The sequence below is a fragment of the Carettochelys insculpta genome, chromosome 9 (genome assembly GCF_033958435.1).
Source record: "Carettochelys insculpta isolate YL-2023 chromosome 9, ASM3395843v1, whole genome shotgun sequence".
Lineage (NCBI taxonomy): Eukaryota > Metazoa > Chordata > Testudines > Carettochelyidae > Carettochelys > Carettochelys insculpta.
Window position 1 is genome coordinate 38981074 of NC_134145.1, and position 24002 is coordinate 39005075.

The following is a 24002-nucleotide window of genomic DNA, read 5'->3' on the forward strand; positions in this document are numbered from 1 at the left end:
GCACTCTACAGATTTTGATTCAGATGACGCAGGAAACATGTAAGGTATGGGTAATTATGGTGAAAGGAAGAAAGAAAGCACCACATAATTAAATACACTGGAACATTCTAGAGATAATTAGCAAGAGAAAAAAAAAGAAATGAATGTGAATAGTTATTGCAAGCAGTTAACCTGGAGTAGCAGACAGATTAATGCAGCTAAGAGGAAGGCATTATGACCTTTACTGGTTGTTTTATCTGCATCTGGTTATCCATAATTACTTAACAACTACTCAGTCATGTAAGTGGTAGTGTATCAATTAGAAACTAATAGGACTTTTTAATATAAAGGACTGTAAAATTCAGATTGATATGGTCTAACTGTATTTATCTATTTTTCCACTACAGATGTGATCTGTGTCATAGTTGTGTTAGCAGTAGCTTCATAATTCACAAAGATCTGTAAATACTTACCAATTCTAATAAAATTGTTTTGATGAATAAAAAAATACTTTTACTTTAAAGGTTCTTCACAGCTGCCTTAGCATATATTAAAAAAAAACCAAATATATACACATACCATATGAAAATATACTTAGAACAGCAATGCGATAGGATTACAAGGCATGCTGGAAAAAACAGCTTTCTCCAGTGTTCACCCCAAAGAAACTAGGATTCTCAGAGATTTATCCAAAGACTGATTCAAGATGATTTTTTAAAAAATGACTAAACACTACTAATTCAAGCATTACCACCCACAGTAAAGCTAAGTGAAAAAACAGATAACCCCCTCCACAAAAACATTTGAGAAAGCCTATGTATCTGTTCAACACACATGCTTTTATTATTGAGTTTGATAATCACAGATATAACTCCAAGATATTAAGCAGTCTTTGGATTTTTCTGAAAGCACCTGAGTGCTTTCTTTCATATGAATAAAACCACGTTGGCTATGTCTACACGAGAAGTCTTGGTCTATGGAAGTCACTGTCAGAAGGGATTTCCTGGCAAAACTGCTGTCGACAGATTGCATCTGCACATTAAAGCCATTTGAAAGAACAATCTATTCTGTCAAAAGAGAGAAGCCAGATTGCCCAGCCCTCTCTCAACAGAACAGCTGACAGGAAGTTCTGCAAAAGGGCTGCCCAGTGAACTGGAAGCCCTGCCTGTCAACAAAAGGGCCACGGGGTGTCTACTCGGCTGTTTTGTTCACAGAACACAGAACAGGGAGAGGTATAACACTGCTGGCGGATGTGCTGCATTTTGTCAACAATCTCTTAACAAAGTGCATTTTGAAGGTAGATGCACCACAATTTTTACTGACAAAAGCCAACTTTTGCCAGGAAAAGACTCTTGTGTAGACGTAGCCTTTCCGTATTAATTTTTGAAAGGCCTTCACTGGAGTATCAAGGCTTTAGTAATGAATACTTTTCAGACTGAAGGGACAGTGAAGTGACATTACAGTAAATATATAAAGACAGGTCAATGTAAAAGAAAGAAAAAGACAGAAAGACATCTTTAAAATTATCAGCTACTTTATTACAGACTTTCTGACCACAACTGAATTGAAAACTTGCATCATGATTATTAGCCCTTTCAAGAAAAATCTGAGAGACAATTCATTCATGGATGTAAGTGAGGTTGAAGGGTGGTTTATTTCTTTTTATCAACTAATGCTCTTTCTGCTAGTCTTATCTAGAAGTTATTTTAGACCATTTTATATTGACTGAAATGTAATTTCTGTGGAATGATAAGAGTTTTTGCAGTGATCTTTTAAAAACTAGATGCCAAGGAACACTGCCTAATACTTCCATCACAATAAATTTGAAAGCTTTACAATTAATTGGATTCTGGAATCACAGTTTAAGTAACATTTTAATTCTGGGATTCCAGATGAAATTCTTGTTATCAGAAGCTCTGTGATATTTCACAGCACAGAACATCATAATGTGAAAGATAAAAATCCATAGCAACATACAAAAAAAAAAAAAGAACAAACATATATATATATATATATATATATATATATATATATATATATAGCATATGTACAGAGAGATTCAAAAACTGCCACTTATTTGGTCTTTTAAATGCTTGTCACAGATGGGTAGGAGTTTCTATCTTGTGACGTACACTGCTTTCAGCATCTTCACCTCCTCGTCATCTCCACTTAATAGCAATATATTAGCCTCCTCACACTGTTCTAAATCATTTATCTAAGTACAATGAAGAACTAAATTGAATTTAAAAACTGATGAATTCCTCTTGTCTACAGTATCATTTGGCATGACAACAGACTCTTCAGTTCTTTGCAATAAAACCTTGTTGCCATTATCACTGACAACCTTCCTATTATCATAGAATCATAGAACACTAGGACTGGAAGGGACCTTGAGAGGCCATCGAGTCCAGCCCGCTGCCCCAATGGCAGGACCAAGTACTGTCTAAACCATCCCTGATAGACATCTATCTAACCTGTTCTTAAATATCTCCAGCGATGGAGATTCCACAACCTCCCTTGGCAATTTATTTCACTGTTTGACCACCCTGACAGTTAGGAACTGTTTCCTAATGTCCAACCTAAACCTCCCTTGCTGCAGTTTAAGCCCATTGCCTCTTGTTCTACCCTCAGAGGCCAAGAAGAACAAGTTTTCTCCCTCCTCCTTAAGACACGCTTTTAGGTACCTGAAAACTGCTATCATGTCTCCCCTCAATCTTCTCTTTTCCAAACTAAACAAGCCCAATTCTTTCAGCCTTTCTTCATACGTCACTTTCTCTAGACCTTTAATCGTTCTTGTCGCTCTTTTCTGGATCCTCTCTAATTTCTCCACATCTCTCTTGAACTGCAGTGCCCAGAACTGGACACAATACTCCAGCTGAGGCCTAACAATATGGTTACAACTACACTGAGGTATGGTGGAATGGCCTACTTTAGATTTATTTACCTCAAATTTTATTTCATTTTTTAAAAAATTGTCTACTTAATGTTTTGGATCCCATAATATAATCCTTGTTTTACTACCTGTGGATTTTGTTTATATTTTCCCACTTCCTGAATTTACATTTTTAGATGTGTTTACATGTGCACTGTAAGCATGAGCTAACACATTGAATTTGATATACTCAATTTTTTTTTAAAGTTCCTGAATCATACACTGGAATTATCTGGCTTTGACAAAACTAAGAAATGGTCTATTTTGAAGATAAGTGTAGATTTTAAATAGGAAAAATATATATTTAGTGATAAAAGTGTTTTTCCCGATGAACATGACAAGGCAGTAAAAGTAAATGGAGGAATAATAAGTAAACTAAACTATAAGTGGGAATTTAAAAAAGGATATCCATTAGATCTCATGGGAGCTTTCTTAAGGCACCCTAATGTGGTCTGATGCAACATCCATTAGACCAGGGCTTGTCTATATATTGTCTACAGTAGCCTTCACACACACTAGCAGGGCTGTAAATTCTAATACACACCTTTGGCTGTGTCTACACTAGCCAAAACCTTCAAAATGGACATGCAAATGGCCATTTCGAAGTTTATTAATGAAGTGCTGAAATACGTATTCAGCACCTCATTAGCACGTGGGCGGCCACGGCACTTCGAAATTGATGCGGCTCGCTGCCGCGTGGCTCATCCAGACAGGGCTCCTTTTCGAAAGGACCCCGCCTACTTCGAAGTCCCCTTATTCCCATCTGCTCATAGCAAAAAGGGGAATTCGAAGTAGGCGGGGTCCTTTCGAAAAGGAGCCCCCTCTGGATGAGCCACGTGGAGGTGAGCCGCGTCAATTTCGAAGTGCCACGGCTGCCCGCATGCTAATGAGGCGCTGAATATGTATTTCAGCGCTTCATTAGTAAATTTCAAAATGGCCATTTGCATGGCCTTTTCGAAGTTTTTGGCTAGTGTAGACATGGCCTTTGTGTTCTGCACTAACTTTCCCCCTGTGGCTCCTGCTTGTGAGCTCTAAAAGTTCCCTAGTATGAATTAATGCATACTAATTAATTAATGCACACTAGAGAACTTGTAGTCTGAACTAGCAGGATCTACATGGGCCACTTACTGCAAGACATTCAGGTGCATATTAAAATTTATACCCCAGTGGTCCATATTCAGGCACTGTGTGAATAAGCCTCTAATTACTAATGAAAGGCTTGATCCAGCAAAGCAGCTAAAAAGAGTAATAGTAAAGATGCAGATAACCTTACTAACTTCAGTGGAATTGCTGGTGTGCTTCAAATCATGCCAGGGTGCTGGAACAGTTTGCATAGTGGGAGTGCTGAGAGCCATTAAACCAAATGTAGTTTTCTTGGATTTGTAAAGATAATTTGAAAAACAGGGAAACAAAAATCTCATTCCACTGAGACTTTGAGAATAATTCCATAAAAGAGTACTGAGGTTCCATGTTTCTTATCTTTCAGTGACTCCATATCCAGTGTGTTGTAAATTTACAAGTAAAAGAATATTTATTCTAATTACTAGTGCAGCAAACTCAATCTGCAATTTGTAAATCAAAGTTCTCCTGGGAGCTTTTTTCTGGCATTATGGTGTGGTCTGTATACAGTTCATGTATCATGTAGCAACAGATGACAAATGGAAAAAGGGAAATAAATGACCCCCAATTTATAGAGATTGCTATGAAACATAAAAAAATTGGTAAGGTGTCCTTACGACATCAAGGAAAAATCAGTATCTGCAAGGCTAAGAACAATAAGATGGAAGAGTAGGTTTCTTTTTTGAAATCATAATATGGGAAAAAGTCCTAGCAAAGTATTACAACTAGTAAGTAGCATTACTGGATGGAGGTGTTAAAACTTATTAATGATGCAGGAAAAGGCAAAAATGTTCAATAAATATTTCTATTCTGTATTTGGAAGAAGCAAAATGATGTTTTGGTATCATGAGGGTAATGAAGTGCTTTTCAGTCCATCAGCAGCCAAGGTGGGTTTTTAAACACATCTAATAGGAATAAATATTTCAAAAATAATAATAAAATAATTTGCAACCTGGAATACTTGGCCGAGATCTTTGTCTCACTGGTGTTAATTTTTATTGAATTTTGGAATAGCAGGGAAATTGAAGAAGGTTGGAAGTGTGCTAATGTGCCAATATTAAACCAAGCAAGAGGACAAACTAAGGGAAGACCTGATACGGCATTCTATTGATCCAGAATTACAGCAAAGTAATATACTTCACATCAACTAGTATGAAAAATGGACCTTGTCAAACAAACCTAATTTCATTATGTGATGAGATTACAAATTTAGTTGATAAAAATAACAATTCAGCTGCAGAATTGGGGAAAGTACCCAAAAAATTACTTGAGTAAATGTACAGCTGTTTTCACTTCTGGGTACTTGAGTACAATAAAGGGGTGTGTGTGTGTGTTTCACTGGTGTTTGTGTGTGTTTCACTGAAGTAGTTTTCCAGGAGGACACTGCTGACTTATACATAATTATATTCCCTCCCAAAGGAGCTGTAATTTTACTTAAGGAACTTTTTGGGTTCTTTCCCCACCTCTGTACAGCTGTAACATGCTTTGGTTTCTGTAAGGCATTTGATTAAAAACAGTTCTTTACAATAAAAATAAAGCATATGTCAAATGGATTAAGAACTGGCTAACAGTTCTCAGAAGCAGCTAACAATGGGGAATCATCATCAAATGGGTGTGCTTCCAATGGGGTTCCACAGGAATCAATATAATAGGCTTGATGCTATTCAACCTCTTCACCCATCATCTGGAAGTTAACTTTAAAATCACTGTTAGTCATATTTGCAGATGACTCTAAGCTTGGTGGAAAGGCTGTGTATGCTAATAGGACACTGATATAAAGACATCTGAATTGCTTGGTAAAGTTTTTAAATACAGTTTAATGCAAACATTTAGGAACAAGGAAGTGGGGACCGGGCTGTGGAAAACAGTGACTCTGACAAGGATTTAGGGGTCATAAGTGAACAAGCAACTCAAAATTAGCTTCCAGTGTGAAGTAGTAAAGAGCGAATGTGATCTGTAAATGTATTAAGAGGGGAGTACAGAATAAGTAGAGAGTAAGCACATAATTTTACCTCCATATGACATTGGAGAGAGAGACACTGGCATAATGTGTATAGTTTTGGTATGCACATTTTATTGTATAAAGGATGTTAAGAACTTGGAGAGGATCCAGAAAACAATCATAACTGCAAGCTGAATGTTGGAAAAAATGCCTTCCTTATATTAGAGTCAGAGACGTAAACAGCTCAATCTCTAATTTATCAAGAAGAAGAGTGAGAGAGGAGATGAGTGCAGCCCCTAAGTATCCCCACAAGTCAAAAATATTGGGTAGTAAAACACATGCTGGTGGAAAAAACATTACAAAAACAGTGGCTGGAAGCTGAAGGCAGATAGATTTCTGATTTGAATTTGACACACAATTTTAATGGTTAGGGTGATTAGCCTGGGGAACAAACTACCATAGGAGGTGGTGGGTTCTCCATCTCTCAATACCTTCAATCAAAACAGGATACACTTGTGGAACACATGCTTCAGTGAAAAACAAGTTATTGGGTTCAATAAAGGAGTTACAGGGATATGCAGGAGGTCAGATCAGATGATCATCTAATGCATGGGTTCACAAAGTGTGAGGCAAGTCCCCTGGGCGTAGAGTGTGAAATTTTGTAAGGGGGCATAGCACAATCAGCTGCTGGGGTGTCAAGCTCATCCATCTCATTAAAAATGTTGATATATGTTAATGCTTTTATGGATGTCTATTTACATTTCTATACCAACTAATACAATTTTTACATTTTACATACTAATTTTCTTACACATGATGAAAGTTGTTTTTTTTCCCCTTCCTTCCCCATATGAACATAACTTAAATTTCCACTGGTTTGGATAACTTTAGTCAGGTTGAGGGGGGGTTCTGCTAATTGCAGGGATGAACAGTGGGGCACAAGGTAAAAAGTTTGCTCACCCCTGATCTAACAGACTCCTCTGGGCTTTTTCTGCAACAGTAACTCAGATAACAATCCATCTGATGATGCAGAAACCAGAAGAGAATCCAGCTCTCTCTCTTGTGCTTATTAGTTATGCTGGGCTGACAGGAGTACAAAGAGTTAAAAAAAAACCCCTTATTTTGATCATAAAAGTAAGCCAATATGACTTTGAATACACACAGCAAACATCTGCTGTGTAGGAAGGCAGGATTTTCACAATCTTTTTTTGACTATATCCATGCTTAAAGCTTATAGGCCATTGCAGTGAAATCAGACAAATTACTGCTATTTCACAAATTAAAAATCATATGGAACAATCATGACTTGTTTTGTTACAATGCAAAGCTTTATACATGCTTCTTCCTATAATTAGTTTAAGTGTTTTCCTTTATTTCTTCCTATTTACAGCAACTATGAAAAAAACCCTCTATTCACAGCCAAACGGATATTACTGAGATGATTGCAGCTTCTGCACTTAAGAAGTACACATTGCATTTGGCTGTGTGCAACCTGTTCCTCAACAGTGAAAGGTAACTGGAATGTGACCTATTGAAGGTTACATCACTTCATGTGAGAAGACATTACTGAGTCACATAGGTATCCGATGGGGAGATAAAAGAATGAGAGCTTGTCTACACTAGCTCCCTACTTTGAAGGGAGGCTGGTAAGTTGGGTGTTGGGAATTTATTAATGAAGTGCTGAAATGCACATGCAGCACTTCATTGAGAAAAATTTTGAGGAGTAAAGGGACTTTGAAGTCAAAGTACCAGCGGGTGAGCTGTGGCTACACACAAGCCGGCACTTCGAAGTTAAACACTTTGAAGTTGCCACAAGGAGGAATCTGCTTAATGAAGTGCTGCATATGCACCACAGCACTTGATTAATAAACTCCCAACACCCTACTTACCATCCTCCCTTCGAAGTACGGAGCTAGTGTAGACAAGCCCTGAGTGTTGTAAAACAGGACAAATACATATCTTAGATGACTCTCCCACCCCACCTTTTCCTCACATGCTCTGTTTCCCCAAGCAACTTCCTAGATTGCATAAATAAATTCTATTTAAACCAGCACTCAGTCATTTGGTTCTCATGATCACATGCAAATTAAACAATTTTCCTCTCTCCCCACTGATTTCTCATGGTCAGCGTGTGGAAAACCAGCATCCCCTACTTTACCTAAGCTGTTGGTCCCCAAACATTTTTACCTCACGCCTCCTCTTACCACACTCCACCCCCTCCCATGGAGCCAAAAGCAGGGCCATGGTTCCAGGAGTAGGGGGGTGGGAAGTAGAAAGGGGTAATGGGGCTGAGGCTGGGGCCAGAGCTGAGGGAAGAAGGGGATCCTTGCTGGAAGACTAGGCTTAAAGTTGTGGCCAGATGGACAACTGGAACCCTGGGTTAGGGGCCAGTAGCTGGGGCCAGGAGTGGAGCTAGCTGGCACTCCCTTCCTGCCCCCAATGGGGCTGGTCTGGTCCCCAGCTGTACCCCCCAAACATTAGTCCCATGCTTCCCTACGAGGGCATGCCCCTCAGACTGAAGACCTCTGATCTGAGCCATGGCAAACCTGCTCCATATGGCAGTTCACCTTTTATTTTTGGGTTCTCATTCTCTCAGAAAATGAATTAAGAGTGGACTGGCTGAGAGCACCTGCTATCATTCTTTAGTCAGTTATTCATTTACCTCTCCTTTCTCAGCTATTTCATTCATCTGTGCCTAAATTTTCCTTCTAAGGTAAAAGTCTACTTCTGTTAAAGCCATTTTTGAACTCCAGAAAGCTAGACACTAATATGAGTAGTATGATACTAAACAAAATAGGCAAAGAAATTTTTTTAAAGATGACATATTAAAACTGTAAAGACATCAAAACATAGTAGAGAAGCCAAACAATAAGACTAATCCATACAAAACTACAAATGGCAAGAAAACAACACACTGATTTCTGCTTGGAAAAATAACACAGATATGCAAAAACAAACATCCGGGGAGAACATTTCAGGATTAGTGGACTCTAAAAAGGAAAGCCCTTGCCTCCTTCCTCCTCAGATATTTCAACCATAACTGCAGGCTGACCCTTAACTGGACTAGACCTATAACTGAAGTTTAAATATTAAGATCTGGATGTTTACCATCCACTGGACAACGGATCATCAACTTTTATGGTTAAGTTCCTTGAACAGTCACCTGCTATGCTTTACAGAAGCTGCAGTCTATTAGTAGTTTTCAAAGAAAACCTCTATCCTTACAGTTAGTCAGCCTAGAAATCAAAGAGACCTGGATCACTGTGATGTATCTATGGTGAGAAGAAAGGCTGCTATTGCAGAATTGTTTGTTAATAAAAAAAGCCATTTTTGGTCACTATAAAATTGACCTTCTGTGTTAAAATCCTGATAAAATGACACCAGCATTCAAAGAACATCAACTTGCCTTTAGTATACGTTAAAGATGGAAAAGGCTGGCACTAAATAAGTGAAATCCTCTTGATATTTTCTTGATATTTTCTACTAGCGATGCCTCAGTATTGAACTTCAAATGTTTTTTTTTATATATATGCCACAGACTGGAGCCAAACAAAAATGAAAGACAACTGTGGAGACTGCAGTGACAGTTAATACCACACAGATCAATGCTACCACATTCCATGCTCAATTCTCCAAATGGCTAACCACACCTTTAACAACAATGGGGACACAACTGACCTCATGGGACTTCATATAGAAAAGACCCTTGTGGATGTTGAGTAATCACCCCATAACTGACAGACAAATCTAAGAGGGCATCTCCCCGTCTGATACATGCAAATAGGCCACCTGGTCATCTGCTCACACATTTGCCACTCATTATGCCCTGGATTCCTACAGTTTCAGAGTAACCGCATTCAGACATTCCATCCTTTCTGTGGCTCAAAGGCTCAATGCACAGTTTGAAGCTCCCACCTCCAGTGGATAGACTGCTCGTAGTCACCTAAGGTGCAGCACCCACAGGGACATTCCTCATAAAAGAGAGGGTTACTCAACCTCAGCAAAACAAAAAAGCAGTCCAGTAGCACTTTAAAGACAAACAAAATAATTTATTAGGTGATAAGCTTTCGTGGGACAGACCCACTTCTTCTGTCCCACGAAAGCTCATCACCTAATAAATTATTTTGTTAGTTATTAAAGTGCTATCAGACTGCTTTTTTGTTTTGATAGTATATAGACTAGCACGGCTTTCTCTCTGTTAATATTCAAACACTGCAGTAACTGCAGTTCTTTAAGATGTGGGTGTCCCTGCAAGTGCTCCAGCATCCACCCTTCCTCCCATCTGCTTTGGTATTGTTTTCTGGGGCAGAGAAGGAACTGAGGGAAGTATATCTTGCACATGTGCATTACCCACCTAGTATTGGGAGCGCTATGTGCATGTGCCAGCTAGCTGTTCTAGGGTAAAATTCTAAAGTAGGCCATGATATTTGCTATGAACCACTGTTCCAAAATGGAGTCTGGAAGCTCCACCCCACCATCTGGGGAGGGCATCCCAGCTGGTGTAAACAAGTCCGTAGGTAGCCACATTCCAGGAAGGGACCCTGAGGGGAGGAGAACTGGACTACAGTTAAGGGCGATTGACATGGTTCTTTCGCTAATTTCTGCTTTGATCCTGAATTGCCCACTTGCTTTGATTCTGTAGAGATAACACGAATGGTCACGTCCGTGTGAAGATGGCAGACAAGACATCGGTATATTACAGATGAGATATCACCGCTTTACACATCAGTGTTGACGACTGCACTCTTCAAAGGACTTGTTTATAGATAAAATGTTCTGTAAACTGTGCACAGAAACACTTTGTAACTCCCAGATTGTTCGCTCATTCATCTGGATTGCTCATTGATTGTTCATTGATTATGCGCTTTTCATTACTGTTTGCTCCTATTCTTTCTTCTGCCTATCAGCTCTCTACATAACCATTGATAACTCGATGCCTGTCAACGCATTCTGAAACTCAACCAACTTCAATAGTAACAGAGAGGAAGCTGTGCTAGTCTATACACTATCAAAACAAAAAGCAGTCAAGTAGCACTTTAAAGACTAGCAAAATAGTTTATTAGGTGAGCTTTCGTGGGACAGACCCACTTCTTCAGACCATAGCCAGACCAGAACAGACTCAATACCTCCAGATTAGTGGAACTGCTATGGGCACCCGCATGGCCCCACAATATGCTAATATATTTATGGCTGACCTGGAACAACGATTCCTCAGCTCTCGTCCCCTATTACCACTCCTCTACTTAAGATACATTGATGACATCTTTATGATTTGGACCCATGGTACAGAGGCTCTAGAAGAATTCCACAAAGACTTTAACAATCTACACCCCACCATCAACTTATGCCTCGATTACAACATGCAAGAGATACATTTCCTGGACACTACAGTACTAATCAAGGATGGCCTGATCAGTACCATACTGTACCGAAAATCTACTGATCGCTATACTTATCTACACCCTTCTAGTTTCCATCCTGCACACGTGACTAGATCCATTGTTTACAGTCAAGCTCTTAGGTACAATCACATTTGCTCTGATCCAACTGACAGAGACCAAAAACTACAAGAGCTTTACCAAATATTCATAAACCTGAATTACCCACCAGGAGAAGTAAAAAAAAACAAATCGACAGGGCCAGACGAATACCCAGAGACCAGCTACTCCAAGATCGGCCCAAAAAAGCCAAGAACAGAACACCACTAGTCATCACCTACAGCCCCCAACTCAAACCACTGCAATGAATTATTAAAGACCTACAAGCTATCCTTAATCAGGATGCCACACTCCAGAGGGCCCTGGGTGACATGCCTGTTCTCTCCTACAGACAACCTCCCAACCTCTTGAGGATCCTCACTAACAGCCACAGTCTATACCCCAGGAATACCAGTCCTGGAACCTTTCCCTGCAACAAAGCCCGCTGCCAGATTTGTCCACATATCTTCTCTGGAAATACCATCACTGGACCTAACCAGGTTACTCACAGAATCACAGGCACTTTCTCATGCTCCTCTACTAACATCATATATGCCATCATGTGCCAACAATGCACAGATGCTTTGTATATTGGACAGACTTCTAACTCCCTTAGACAAAGGGTCAATGGGCACAAAACAGACATCAAAACACTCCAGATCCACAAACCAGTTAGTCAACATTTTAATGGAATACTGTCAATGACCTAAAGGTATGTGTGTTACTGAAAAGGAATTATCGCACCGTTCTGGAAAAGGAAACAGCTGAGCTGGCTTTTATATTCAAATTCGGCACATTAACACATGGTTTAAATCGTGATGGGAACTTTCTGAGTCACTATAGGGGCTCATCTGCATACTTGGCTCAGTCTAATTCTTGACCTTCCCCCCACCCCTCCACTCTCTGATTTGCTCACCTTGATTATCTTTTTCTGATTTGTCCTCCTTGCTTACTGTTTTTGGTTCTCTGTGCCTTAAATATTGAGTCTGTTCTGGTCTGGCTATGGTCTGAAGAAGTGGGTCTGTCCCATGAGAGCTCACCTAACAAACTATTTTGCTAGTCTTTAAAGTTGTACTTGACTGCTTTTTGTTTCAACCAAGTTCAGAATCACTTCGCCAGCTGGTTGCAATAAACCTTTGTTGCTTCACATACAGTATCCAGACTTTATTCCAACAATCTGGGGGCTCATTCAGGATCCAAGCTTGTAAGCTCAATAGTGGCAAGAGACTTAACATCCAAGAGAGGTGAGTATGTTTACTTTACCACCTCATAAGGCTAGGGATGTGGATCTCTCTCTTCCTTCAGAGACATCTTGGTTCCCCTTTCCAAATTCAAACCAAATGGACCTGGACTTATGTGATCTAAACATAACGGTCAGAAAGGGTACCTATAAAGGGGGACAAGTACAAGAGGGCTGTATATTGTTTAAGCTAAGGGGTGTGTTATGGAGGGACTGGACAAACCACCAGGGAACAACTGAGCCACGTGTTAACACCAGGACTGGCTGGATATGCAAGGCGGCAGGCAGTGTAAACTAGTGGTCCCACTTCCTCATTGCAAGTAATATTGCAAGTCCTGACAGAAGGCCCCCTACAGGCACATAATGTATACACCTTTGAATAGTACAAGCACAATTAAGGCCAGCACTGTGTGCACTAAGTCTGTGATACAAGCTGTATACAGAAATGGGAAGACGTGCATTCCCAAATAAGGCTGACAACTGATCCGTGGGACTTGAAACCTCAGTATCCTACGAGGGAGACGTACATCCTCAGTCAGCAGTCAGGGCAGACAGAAGCCATGACATCCAAGACGAAGGCAAAAGTCAACTCATGAGAATACTTAGAGTACAAACATGTGGATTCGGCAGGTGGCTATTAAGAAGGCAGGCGATGCTGCAGTCAGACCAGAGGAGGAACTGATTAAATGGTGGAATAATCAGAAAATTGAGAAAACAGATAAGGCAGCAATAATATTATTGCCTACAATTAAAGGAGAACGGAATTGAAACCCTGAAAGACAAAAACAATGCCCTGAAAAGTAAACTCCAAGCACCAAAACCTCTGTGTCAGAAGTGTTTAACTCCCGTCAGGAGTGACAGGGAGGAGGCACAGAAGATAGCAACCATGGGGGATTATGCATGACCCCTATTTAAACACAAACTAGGAGAATAAGGAATGTTGGAGAGGACAGTGCAGCTGGTTGGGAATCTGCACAGGAATAGTGACCAGGGGAAAGGATAGTTTGACAGCAGCAATTTTACTCACCTATACTGCAGCAAGAAGGATTTCAGCACAGGCAGTGTGAGGGAACATGAGCCAAAGAGCTGCAGAAGCATGTAAACAAAAGCTTGAGATAGAAAGGAGTCATCTAAACATACCTGCAGGGTACTTGGAGGACATGAGAGAGGAGGAGGAAGAAATTAAGTTAATGCTGGGATTAGATATTGAGGTAGCAAAATTCGTACCAGGATTACAGTCCTTGGTGCAAAAGTTAAGCAGATAAATGAAGAGGGGAAAAGCATATGTATGGAAAAAAAAAAGGCAGAATATGCGGAGGAAATTCAAGCTAAGGCTTTGCAACTAGCATGTATAACAACAGAGGAAGATCTCTGTGATGGGTTAACTATGATTCAGTGTGCTGTGGTGATCTGGTTAAATGTAAGGAGAGAAAGGAATTGTGATTTTATGCTGTAAAGATTGGAGAAAGGTAAAAAAGTACAGGAAATAGGAGCCTAACTAGGCAGCTACATCTGGGCTGTGAGAAATAGCTTTCTGGACAAATGCCCAGATCACAAGACCTTAAAGAACCTGCCCAACCCTGAAAGTTGTCTAAGTTCTTTTTCCTCAACTCACTAACTCTTCTGTAGTATAGCGTATACTGTTACAAGCATTCAAGCTGTAGAATATGTGTATGTATCCTAGAGCTTCATTTAAATTAATTTTCTTGATAACAAGTGGTTGTGTCAGAATCCAACAATTTGCCTTTGCGACGACTGGGAATTGTTTTCAGTTTTGTGCTGTCAAGTGTCTGGCAATTAGGATTTGTAGTCCTCATCATGTGTGGGGGCTTCTTCACTTTTGTGACTGGTCAGGGGCAATTTCTGTTACTTTGTTTGTCTATTTGTTGTTTGTTTGTGTTGCCGGTGGATCCGTATGGAGGGGACACATTCCAATATGGGCAACTTCACAAAGCACAGAAATTGTGTGAAGTCTAATAGGCTCACAGGATTAAGTTTTCTCTGTAAAATTTAGTAATTTATAAAGATAACTTCAACAGGAGAAGTAACAAGTAAAATGTATTTAAAATCACCCGCTAAGTGTTATGCCCAGCAGGATCTCAGGGGTCTGGTGAGTCAAATATGTAAGATAGAGGAAGGGTTTAATACTCATTTGCCAACAGCTCTCAGCCTTAAAGGTTAAGCCTAGGCTATCCCTACCCTGCCATAGCGGAGGCAGGAATAGAGCTTCCTGTAGTAAATCCAAGATTTACTAAAGGAAGCAGTCCTCATGAAGACCCAGAGCCCCTTCAACAGCCCAAATTTGGCCAGTTTTTGAAAATTAATGCAGAAACCCCTGCCATGGCTCCTGTAGTCACCTACTGCCTAATGCTCTACCCTGAATACAAGAAACAAAGAAAGTGAATTGTTTGCTAAAAGTTCAGGGCAAGAGTGACAGGAGAAAAGGAATCAGTAAGTCCAGGCAAAATTATTCAAATCCCTGAAGTAATAAATGTCATTTTTGAGGAATAAGCAAGCAACTGTAAGGAAAGAATGAATTAAATTTGCAGACTTAGGAGGAAACTAAGCAGTTAAACATTGTGGAAATGTTATAGAAAAAGAGTTCTTGGTTTCTTTGCAGTCATTCTGAAGGAAAAATCAGCCCTTTTTCTAAATGAATGTCTGTAAATAGGCCAGGCAAAGAGATAACCAAAATTAAATGAGCTAATAAAATGTAAATCTCTGTAATTCACTAAAACTGCTAAAAGATAAGGGGGTTTCTATTAGAATTTAATGGCCCCAAATGTATAAAAGGGAATGTAAGCTATGTATGCCTAAGAAAAGAATGTATGCACTTAACATGAGTGACCCTGTAACAAGGTGCAATGTACATGATTTTCTCTTACTAAAGAAAAACCTTTAAGCAATGTTAAAAATGGTAACTGAAAACATCCCATATGATAAAGGGTAACTATAGTAACAATGCTTTTCAGTACAAACTATTACAAACCTGACTGACAGTATAAATAGGAGACTGAGGCACACTACCTCATCAATTTCAATACATTTAACTCATTAATTCACCCTAATCCAGGTTAAAGGGTAAAAGCCATTAAAACCTGGCCCAATGAATAAGTCTGGAATCAATGCAATGCCTCTGTTTTACCCAAAATCAGAAAATAAATTTGTAAAAGGAGTATTTTAAAATGTAATCTGCCACCCCCCAAGAGGGGTGGAAAAATGTTCTTTTGTCTTTCAAAAGAAAATCAGAAGAAATGAGTACAAAGAAACTGCTTCAACCTTGTGGTGCTCCAAGCAGTAAATTCTCTCCATTATAATAAAAGAAAACTCTAACCCAGCAAGATGATAACAGCAGCCTAGATAAACCAGCATTTTAAGTTGGGGATTTGGTAACAGTTGCATTTACCCTGAGATTAAAGGAATCCTAAAACCATGGTGGTAAGGTCTCAGGCAGGTCCTATTAACCACAGACACCTGTGCTAAACTTGGGAAAAAAATGGGGACTTTGGAAGGCACCAAAATCAAGGAAAGATGTCTGAACCACCAACTGCAAATACTAATAATGTTTCTCCGGTCTCCCAAGGCACTCAAGAAGGATCAATGAACAATCATAAGGTCGTTCCTGTTGAGGCGCCTGCTGCCCCCGTGGTACATGACGGAGACAGCGAAAAGCATGCCATGTGAAAGGCAGAACTGGAAAAGGGACAGTGACCCCATTCTACCAGAACTGCTTCCTTTTATACTTGTTACACTAACAAAGCACTTAGCTTTTGTAGAACTTGCACACTAATCCTTACAAAGTCCTGGCCAGAGGTAAAGGTCAATCTGTGGCTGGGACATGAACCAGTAGATTACAAAAAGTTCACATAAAATCATACACTAATGCATGAACATAATGCATACTGCATAAACAGAGAAACGAGTAGCATCCACATTTCCATAATGGCCAAGTGTTCAGCTACTTGCTGGTGCCAGGTGCCAGAAGTTATGGCACCCAAGGGAAATATTTGGGAAAAGTCATGGGTTGCACTCACTCTCCATTTCAAAGGAAAGATACCCTTGAATCCTGCTGCCGTCCTATAAGGGGAACAGCAACCCCCAGAAATGCATCAAGCCTTCAAATTACTTACATGGAAATGCAGCTGTGTACTAACAGTGGGGGAGACCATAAGGCCTTGGGTTACCCCTCATTTACAATAATTACTTCACATATTGCAATGACACAGGCACTGAGAGAAACATACAGTCCTCAGTGCTGGAGTTTGTGTGGGATATTGTAGGACAGAAGCCTAATACCAACACCAGGTCATGTGTCAACTACACTGGCACGATGCTGAGAAGAGTAGATCCTACTGACTCTCACTGGGGTTTACCACTTAAAGCCCAAACAGAAGTAATCCCACAGATGTGGCAATTGTTCGTTAAATGATGGTCGACTCTGAAATATCAGCCAAGTTATAATAAGGGATAGAGTAGAACCCCCTTAGTGTGTATCATGCCCTGAGCAAACCCCTGTCCCAGAACCAGGGTTAGTAAGGATAGGACCAGTGTTATCAGTCCTCACCTTGGTGATGTTTCACACCTGTAAGGTAGAGCTGCATATTGCCCTGGAACATGTAGGCCAAATATGTGCTAAGCTTACTAGATGAACAAACCAAATTAGTGAACACCTCAGTTGGCAAAGATGGAGCTTAGCAGATACCATTGCAGGCTGGTTTGGCGTTGGGAACTCTGTCAGCAACACCTATGTCATAGCACAAAGAGCTGAGGAAAGGGACTGTATTGAATCAAGGCTGGCAAATGCAGTAATATCCAGAGCCGATGGAGGACTAGACACCAGCCAGACTAATCAATTAATCCTGAACAGTTTAAAGGATCTGTCGAATTCAGCATCTACCTTACTGAGTATAACAGACTACATAGACCACAGGTTAGTTTATCTCCTATTAAATGGTACTAAGAAGAGATAGTGGAAAGGGATTGCTGGAGAATAGGAACACCCAGGGTATCGTAACAGACCTCCTGGATGGCTGAGTCCACCCAGCTGTTGTGAAGGTGGTAAGCTGCCTTCTCCCCAGTACTCCCCTGTGGGAATAGGGATGCAGAGAATCAATGAGTGTCCAACTGGCAATGAGGATAGGGCACAACATAATCTTCAGCGTCCTAGTAGCTTTAAGCATTCCCCACTTAACAGCAGGCCAGAATGGTAACCCCCCTGCCCGTGCAGAGGAAGGGCCACACCACTAAAGTAGAAGGCACTGCCTATTCAGAGGTTGCCAGAGGTACTTTGTACCCCAGTGAGCACAGCACCTATTCTGATAACGAGATTCTGTGTACATGTCTATATAATGTCTTGAAGAACTTGTCTAGGTTTGAAGTAATGGTCATCGAGAAATGATGCACACAAAGCTGATCCAAATGAACAGTACCTACTGGTGTTTGACTGCCCAGAAGTACCACTCCATTGAACTGCATGGAAAGCCCTGCCCTTCCACATACCCATCCGTGTGCATGATGGTCCCTCGCAGAGCAACCCTGACCATTGATGGGATGCAGCTCCACCGTACTCCAGCAATGATGGATAACCTAAGCTGGGACCCTGAACGGCACTGCGGAAGTAAGTACCTAGAGGAGGGTCTGGTGGCCATGCTGGTGAAGACTGAGGAGCTGGTGGCCAAAGCCCAAAGGCACATTGGGATCAGCTGTCTGAGGCACACACAGATAGGTGAGACCCTGGGCCAAGCTAGATCCAAATATCCAGGGGTACTGAACCAGGCAGTAGAGATCAAGACAATAATTATGGGCAGCGCCTCTACTGGCGACAGAATACCACCGGGATAAATTTGGCGATATTTTGTCAAGTCATGTGGGGAATGTCCATCTTGACATTCCTATTGGTATTAGTGCTGTACAGGCACTTCCAAAACAACTGAAAACAGTAAAATTCTTATATGTAACCCAGTGGGTTCACAAACCCTTACGTTAGAGGAGGGACTATAGGATAAAATTTTGAAGTAGGCCATGATATTTGCTAAGAACCACTGTTCCAAAATGGCGTCTGGTAAGCCCCGCCCCCCCAGCCATCTGGGGAGAGCATCTCTGTTGGTATAAACAAGTCCCTAAACAGCCACACTCCAGAAAGGAACCCTGCGGGGAGGGGAACTGGACTATAGGTAAGGGCAATTGACATAATTCTTTCACTAATTTCTGCTTTGATTCTGCATTGCCCCCTTGTTTGGTTCTGTGGAGATAACACGAATGGTCATGTCCGTGTGAAGATGGCAGACAAGACATCAGTGTACTACAGTTGAGATATTACTGCTTTACACATCAGTGTTGACGACTGCACTCATCAAAGGACTTGTTTATAGATAAAATTTTCTGTAAACTGTGCACGGAATCTCTCTGTAACTCCCAGATTGTTTGTTAAGTCATCTGGATTGCTCACTGCTTTTTCATTGATTATGCTCACTTCCTTATGGTCTGCTCCTATTCTTTCCTCTGCCTATCAGCTCTCTACATAACCACTCATAACTTGATGCCTGTCAGTGCATTCTGAAACTCAATCAAGTTCAGAATCACCCCACCAGCTGGTTGTAATAAACCTTTGTTGCTTCACATACAGTATCCAGACTTTATTCCAACATTGTCAAGTGAAATCCTGGCCCCATTTATATATTTATATCCAGTGCTTTTATTGTTTAAAATAAAAAACACGGAGGTGCTGGTACATTGTACCAACACAAACCGCCACAAAAAAAGCACTGCTTCTAGCCATCAGGACTGCAGAGAAGAGGAAACATTCACAGCATCCAAATGATCAGATTACCTAAGGTGAGATGTTTACATTGAATGTTGATTGTTCTGATGTTCTGACAAATGAATATTGCTATTTTAAATAATATTTTCAATTTACTTGCAAGGTACATGCTTGAAATACTCAAAGGCAATCAGTCAGTGGAGCTGTCTCTCATATAAGCCTTGATTCCCTCTACCCACACTCATTTCCTCTTCCATGCATTTTTCTGTCTGTGTATTCAACTGTAAACATATCTGGGAACATCCGGGATGATTTTTTTTAAACAAACGAAGAACATTCATGGTTGTCCTTCAAGTTTCAGACCCTTATTTTGCTGCCTAGCTCATTCCACTATTTTAAAACTTCCATGCCCGCAAGTATGAACATAAGCAAATGGTGGTGTAGCACTAAATTACAAAAGCTAAAAGCTGTATTTTAGACAATTACTTGTGCTAGTCATTAGACACCCTACTTTTAGATTTAATCTACTTTTAGATTTAATCTGAGAATGACGTATAGGTATGGCTTCATTTAGGAACATCCTGTGTAAAAAGAGTTACACTCATGGATTTCAAAATCCACTTGGTAAGAGTGTCAATTGCAGTTAATGCAAGCAATTAACTCAAAAAATTAACTAGATTAAAAAAATTGTGAGTAATCCCAGTTCTAATCAGTTTAAAACAATAGTGAAATACAATTTGAAACTGATAAATATTTTTGATTTTTTCTACATTTTCAAATATACTGATTTCAATTACAAAGAATGCAAGGTATACAGTGCCCACTTTATATAATTTTTATTACTGATATTAGCACTGCAAAAAAGATAAACAAAAGAAATACTGTTTTTCAATTTGCCTCATACAAGTATTGTAGCGAGAGGTCTTTATCATGAAAGTGCAACTTACAAATATCCGAGGGGTAGCTGTGTTAGTCTGTATCTGCAAAAACATCAGGAAGTCCTGGGGCACTTTATAGATGAACAGATTTTTTGGTGCATAAGACTGCATGGACAGATTCACAGGCACCTGACAAAGTGGGTTTTTGCCCATGAAAGCCTATGTTGCAAAAAATCTGTTAGTCCACAAGGTGCCACAGGACTTCTCGCTATTTTTCCAACTTACAAATGTAAATTTTTGGTTACATAACCAAAGCCTAAAAATCTACTCAGTTCTACTTCTTGCTTAGCCACACGTTAAGACAAGCAAGTCTGTTTACATTTACAGGAAGTAATACTGCCTGCTTATTTATAATGTCACCTGAAAGTGAGAACAGGTATAACACCAAAGCTTAGCAGTTATCCTTCATTAAGTTTACATTTACCATGAATGATAATGTCAGCTGAGTTTTAAATATTACATCAGGGTGTGCAAATTATTGGCCTGTGGGCTGGACAGAGACCACTAGGCTTAGTCCCTAGTGGGCCCCTACCTCTACACTTATCTGCGCCTCCACAGGTATGGGATGATCACTGCTCTTGTTGGCCATGAATTACTGTTTGCAGCCAATGGCAGCAGCAGTGTAACAAAGATGAGCAACAATGTCTCTGTTTCTTCCTGTTATTTTACTCTGTACACTTAACAGTGTATATAGGTTGAACATCTCTTTTGTCCAGCAACATCCATACTCTGGCATGATTTTAGATAGGGAGATATCCACTTATCATGGGTGTGGCCAAGCTTGTCATGGTCCCATAAAGTTTGTTTACGGTCACCCGCCCTGGTTCTCAGTGTTCTGTGCTGTTCTTTAGCTCTAATTTACCCCAAATATCTTTTAAGAGACCAGTAAGTCATGGAAGTGTTGATAATGCTGCTAGACAATACTGACCTTCCATCATTCAGCAAATTCTTTCGTTCAGCACTGGTGAGGTCCCAAGGAAACCAGACTAGAGAGGTTCAACCTATAGTGAGTTCATTACTATACTATAACAGTGTATCTCTCTGTGTTTTTTTTTACATGGCAGCAAAGAATAAAAAGCATTTATACCTTCCCTCCTATCCACAAGCCTCTTCCCCCTCAACAAACAAACAAACAATCAAACAAACAAACGTTATAAAATAACGAAAAACAGAAGGTAGGCTCTGGCAGCTGGCATTCGACCTTGAACTATCTAACTCAGTATTTGAAAATGATGAGATTTCAGCAGTGAGCATTTAAAGAATTGAGTTGATTCATTTTACAAATTTATTTTCAATTCAATGTGATACATACAAACAGTTCCTCCAATATTACCGTATGATATCTAATGCTCCTGGAAGATCCTATACTACATATAACTTTTAGTTTGAGAATTTCGATATATACCAAATGATTTGAAATGGAAAATTTAAAGAAAAAAACCTCCAAATCAGAAGCTGTAATTAATAAATGTATTTTTACAAATTGTCTACTTTCATGATACCTTTCTCTGAGCCAAATTCTGGAGAGGCAAAAAGGAAGCAGCTGAAAGAACATTAGAAATAGACAAAGGTGCTATATTCATTCAGAAAATTTAAAAAAAATAAGGGATTAGAAAGTCACTTTGAGATTAAGAGTTTTTTTGTGACAGTTTTGGCTGAAGAAGTAAGGTAGAAAAGGTTCTGTCAGGTCCCTGGGAGGGGTGTTGTGGCTGTGAACTTACAGGAATTGAATGACTCAGGTATCGTGCTGGAGTAGCAGTTAACCCCGTAAAGGAGGGTTGGTAGATGCCGTAGTCGTCATCTGTGTTGGTACGGTGAGAACTGGTATGACTGTTGAGGTTGGTGCCACTATTGCTGCTTCTGTTGTACAGGTTGTTGTTCAGCTCATGGTAATTTCTGACAGGCAGCTGCAAGCTGCCATTCAAATGACTGGAGATATGGTTTACAGAAAAACCTGTCCTAGAGGATGATGATGTCATTTTGCTCTCTGTATCATCTGAAGCAGCGTACAGGTTCCCTAGCGAATTGGCTAGCCTGGAGTTTACGGAAACGCTGAATGGAAAACATGTGGGAAAAAATACATGCAATGTATATACAGATGAAGATTTCACACACAAGACATTTAAAGACATTAGGGGAAAAACGACAAGGACCATTATGACACATATGAACAGTGGCAGCACCTGCGTTCATGTTCTGTCTGAAATAATAAAAATCCAAGTGCTAATACAAATTACACCTCAAAAGTAGTACTGTAAGACAAGATAATATAAGACAAGCTAAAGTAGACAAAATGCTATTTAATAAATATCCTCAGAGTAAAAAATAGGATGTCTTATGTTTGCTAAAGCACTTACTTGGGCTAGCGTAACCCCTCATTTTACCTTAATGAATGAATATTCATTATATCCAATAGTTATATCAAAATCCATCAGCCATCGAGAGTTTAACATTCTGCATTGTTCAGAACAGCACAATTCCCTAAGCTGTTGTCAAATGGCAACAAATAAAAAGGTCATAATAAAGGCATATGGTCTCCTGCATAGCGTTTTTGGGAGTTTTCTGACTAATTTATATTAAATCTCAGATGTAAGTGACAAATCTATAAGGGAAGCACAATGGCCAACTTCAAAATTTGTTACGTGACTTCACAGAGAGTGACATGATCCTCCCCTACCCCACTCAAAAACTCACATAAGGGCTACGTCTACACTAGCCCCAAACTTCGAAATGGCCACGCAAATGGCCATTTCGAAGTTTACTAATGAAGTGCTGAAATGCATATTCAGCGCTTCATTGGCATGCGGGCGGCTGCGGCACTTCGAAATTGACGCGCCTCGCTGCCGTGCGGCTCGTCCTGACGGGGCTCCTTTTCGAAAGGACCCCGACTACTTCGAAGTCCTCTTATTACCATCAGCTCATGGGAATAAGGGGACTTCGAAGTAGGCGGGGTCCTTTCAAAAAGGAGCCCCGTCGGGATGAGCCGCGCGGCGGCGAGGCATGTCAATTTCGAAGTGCCGCGGCCGCCCGCATGCTAATGAAGCGCTGAATATGCATTTCAGAGCTTCATTAGTAAACTTCGAAATGTCCATTTGCGTGGAAATTTCGAAGTTTGGGGCTAGTGTAGACATGGCCAAGGACAAGAAAATGTACCTTTTTAAATTAGATTCCAAGGATGTAGGGCTTCTGCTTATTTTCTTTGCAGAAGGGGAAACAGCTGCTGCCACCTTGGAGGACTTCAAAGGAGATGTGGACCCCTGTACACTACTTGAACTATTCAACCTGAAAAAGTACAAAGCCTTTATGGGGAGCAAGATTCTATTATTAAAATGAAATTCATATACACTAAAAATTTTCTCACAAGTTTAACTAAATAAATAAATACCTGAAAGGTTGTGATGTTGACCTGCTGTGCAGTTTCACATCTTCCAGCCTAAAGTAATTAGAGTACTTTATCACACAATTAGGAAAACATAGTTTCAATCTTTTAATAAATATATGAACAAGACTATGACTTAGACAATGTTATTATTTATGTGCTGCATACAAAGTGCTTCATATAAAATTTATGAGATGCATCACAAAATATGTAATTTTAAGACTGTTCTCCTGAAA

The 24002-nt window shown here is 40.1% G+C and overlaps 1 protein-coding gene across 5 annotated transcripts in view; it reads right to left on the bottom strand.

Annotated features, from left to right (window-relative positions):
* Positions 1–24002, bottom strand: part of CDC14A (cell division cycle 14A) — a 165040-nt gene that overhangs the window by 2648 nt on the left and 138390 nt on the right. For 3 of the 5 annotated variants that reach the window (XM_075002728.1, XM_075002727.1, XM_075002729.1), the window contains exons 13-15: positions 23773–23820; positions 23541–23669; positions 22109–22439 (exon numbers count right to left, since the gene is read on the bottom strand). In XM_075002728.1, coding sequence (XP_074858829.1) covers positions 22109–22439; positions 23541–23669; positions 23773–23820 — 508 coding nt within the window. Of the gene's footprint in view, positions 1–21177; positions 22440–23540; positions 23670–23772; positions 23821–24002 lie in introns of those variants that run through there. The other 2 variants (XM_075002726.1, XM_075002730.1) reach the window with 2 other exon arrangements.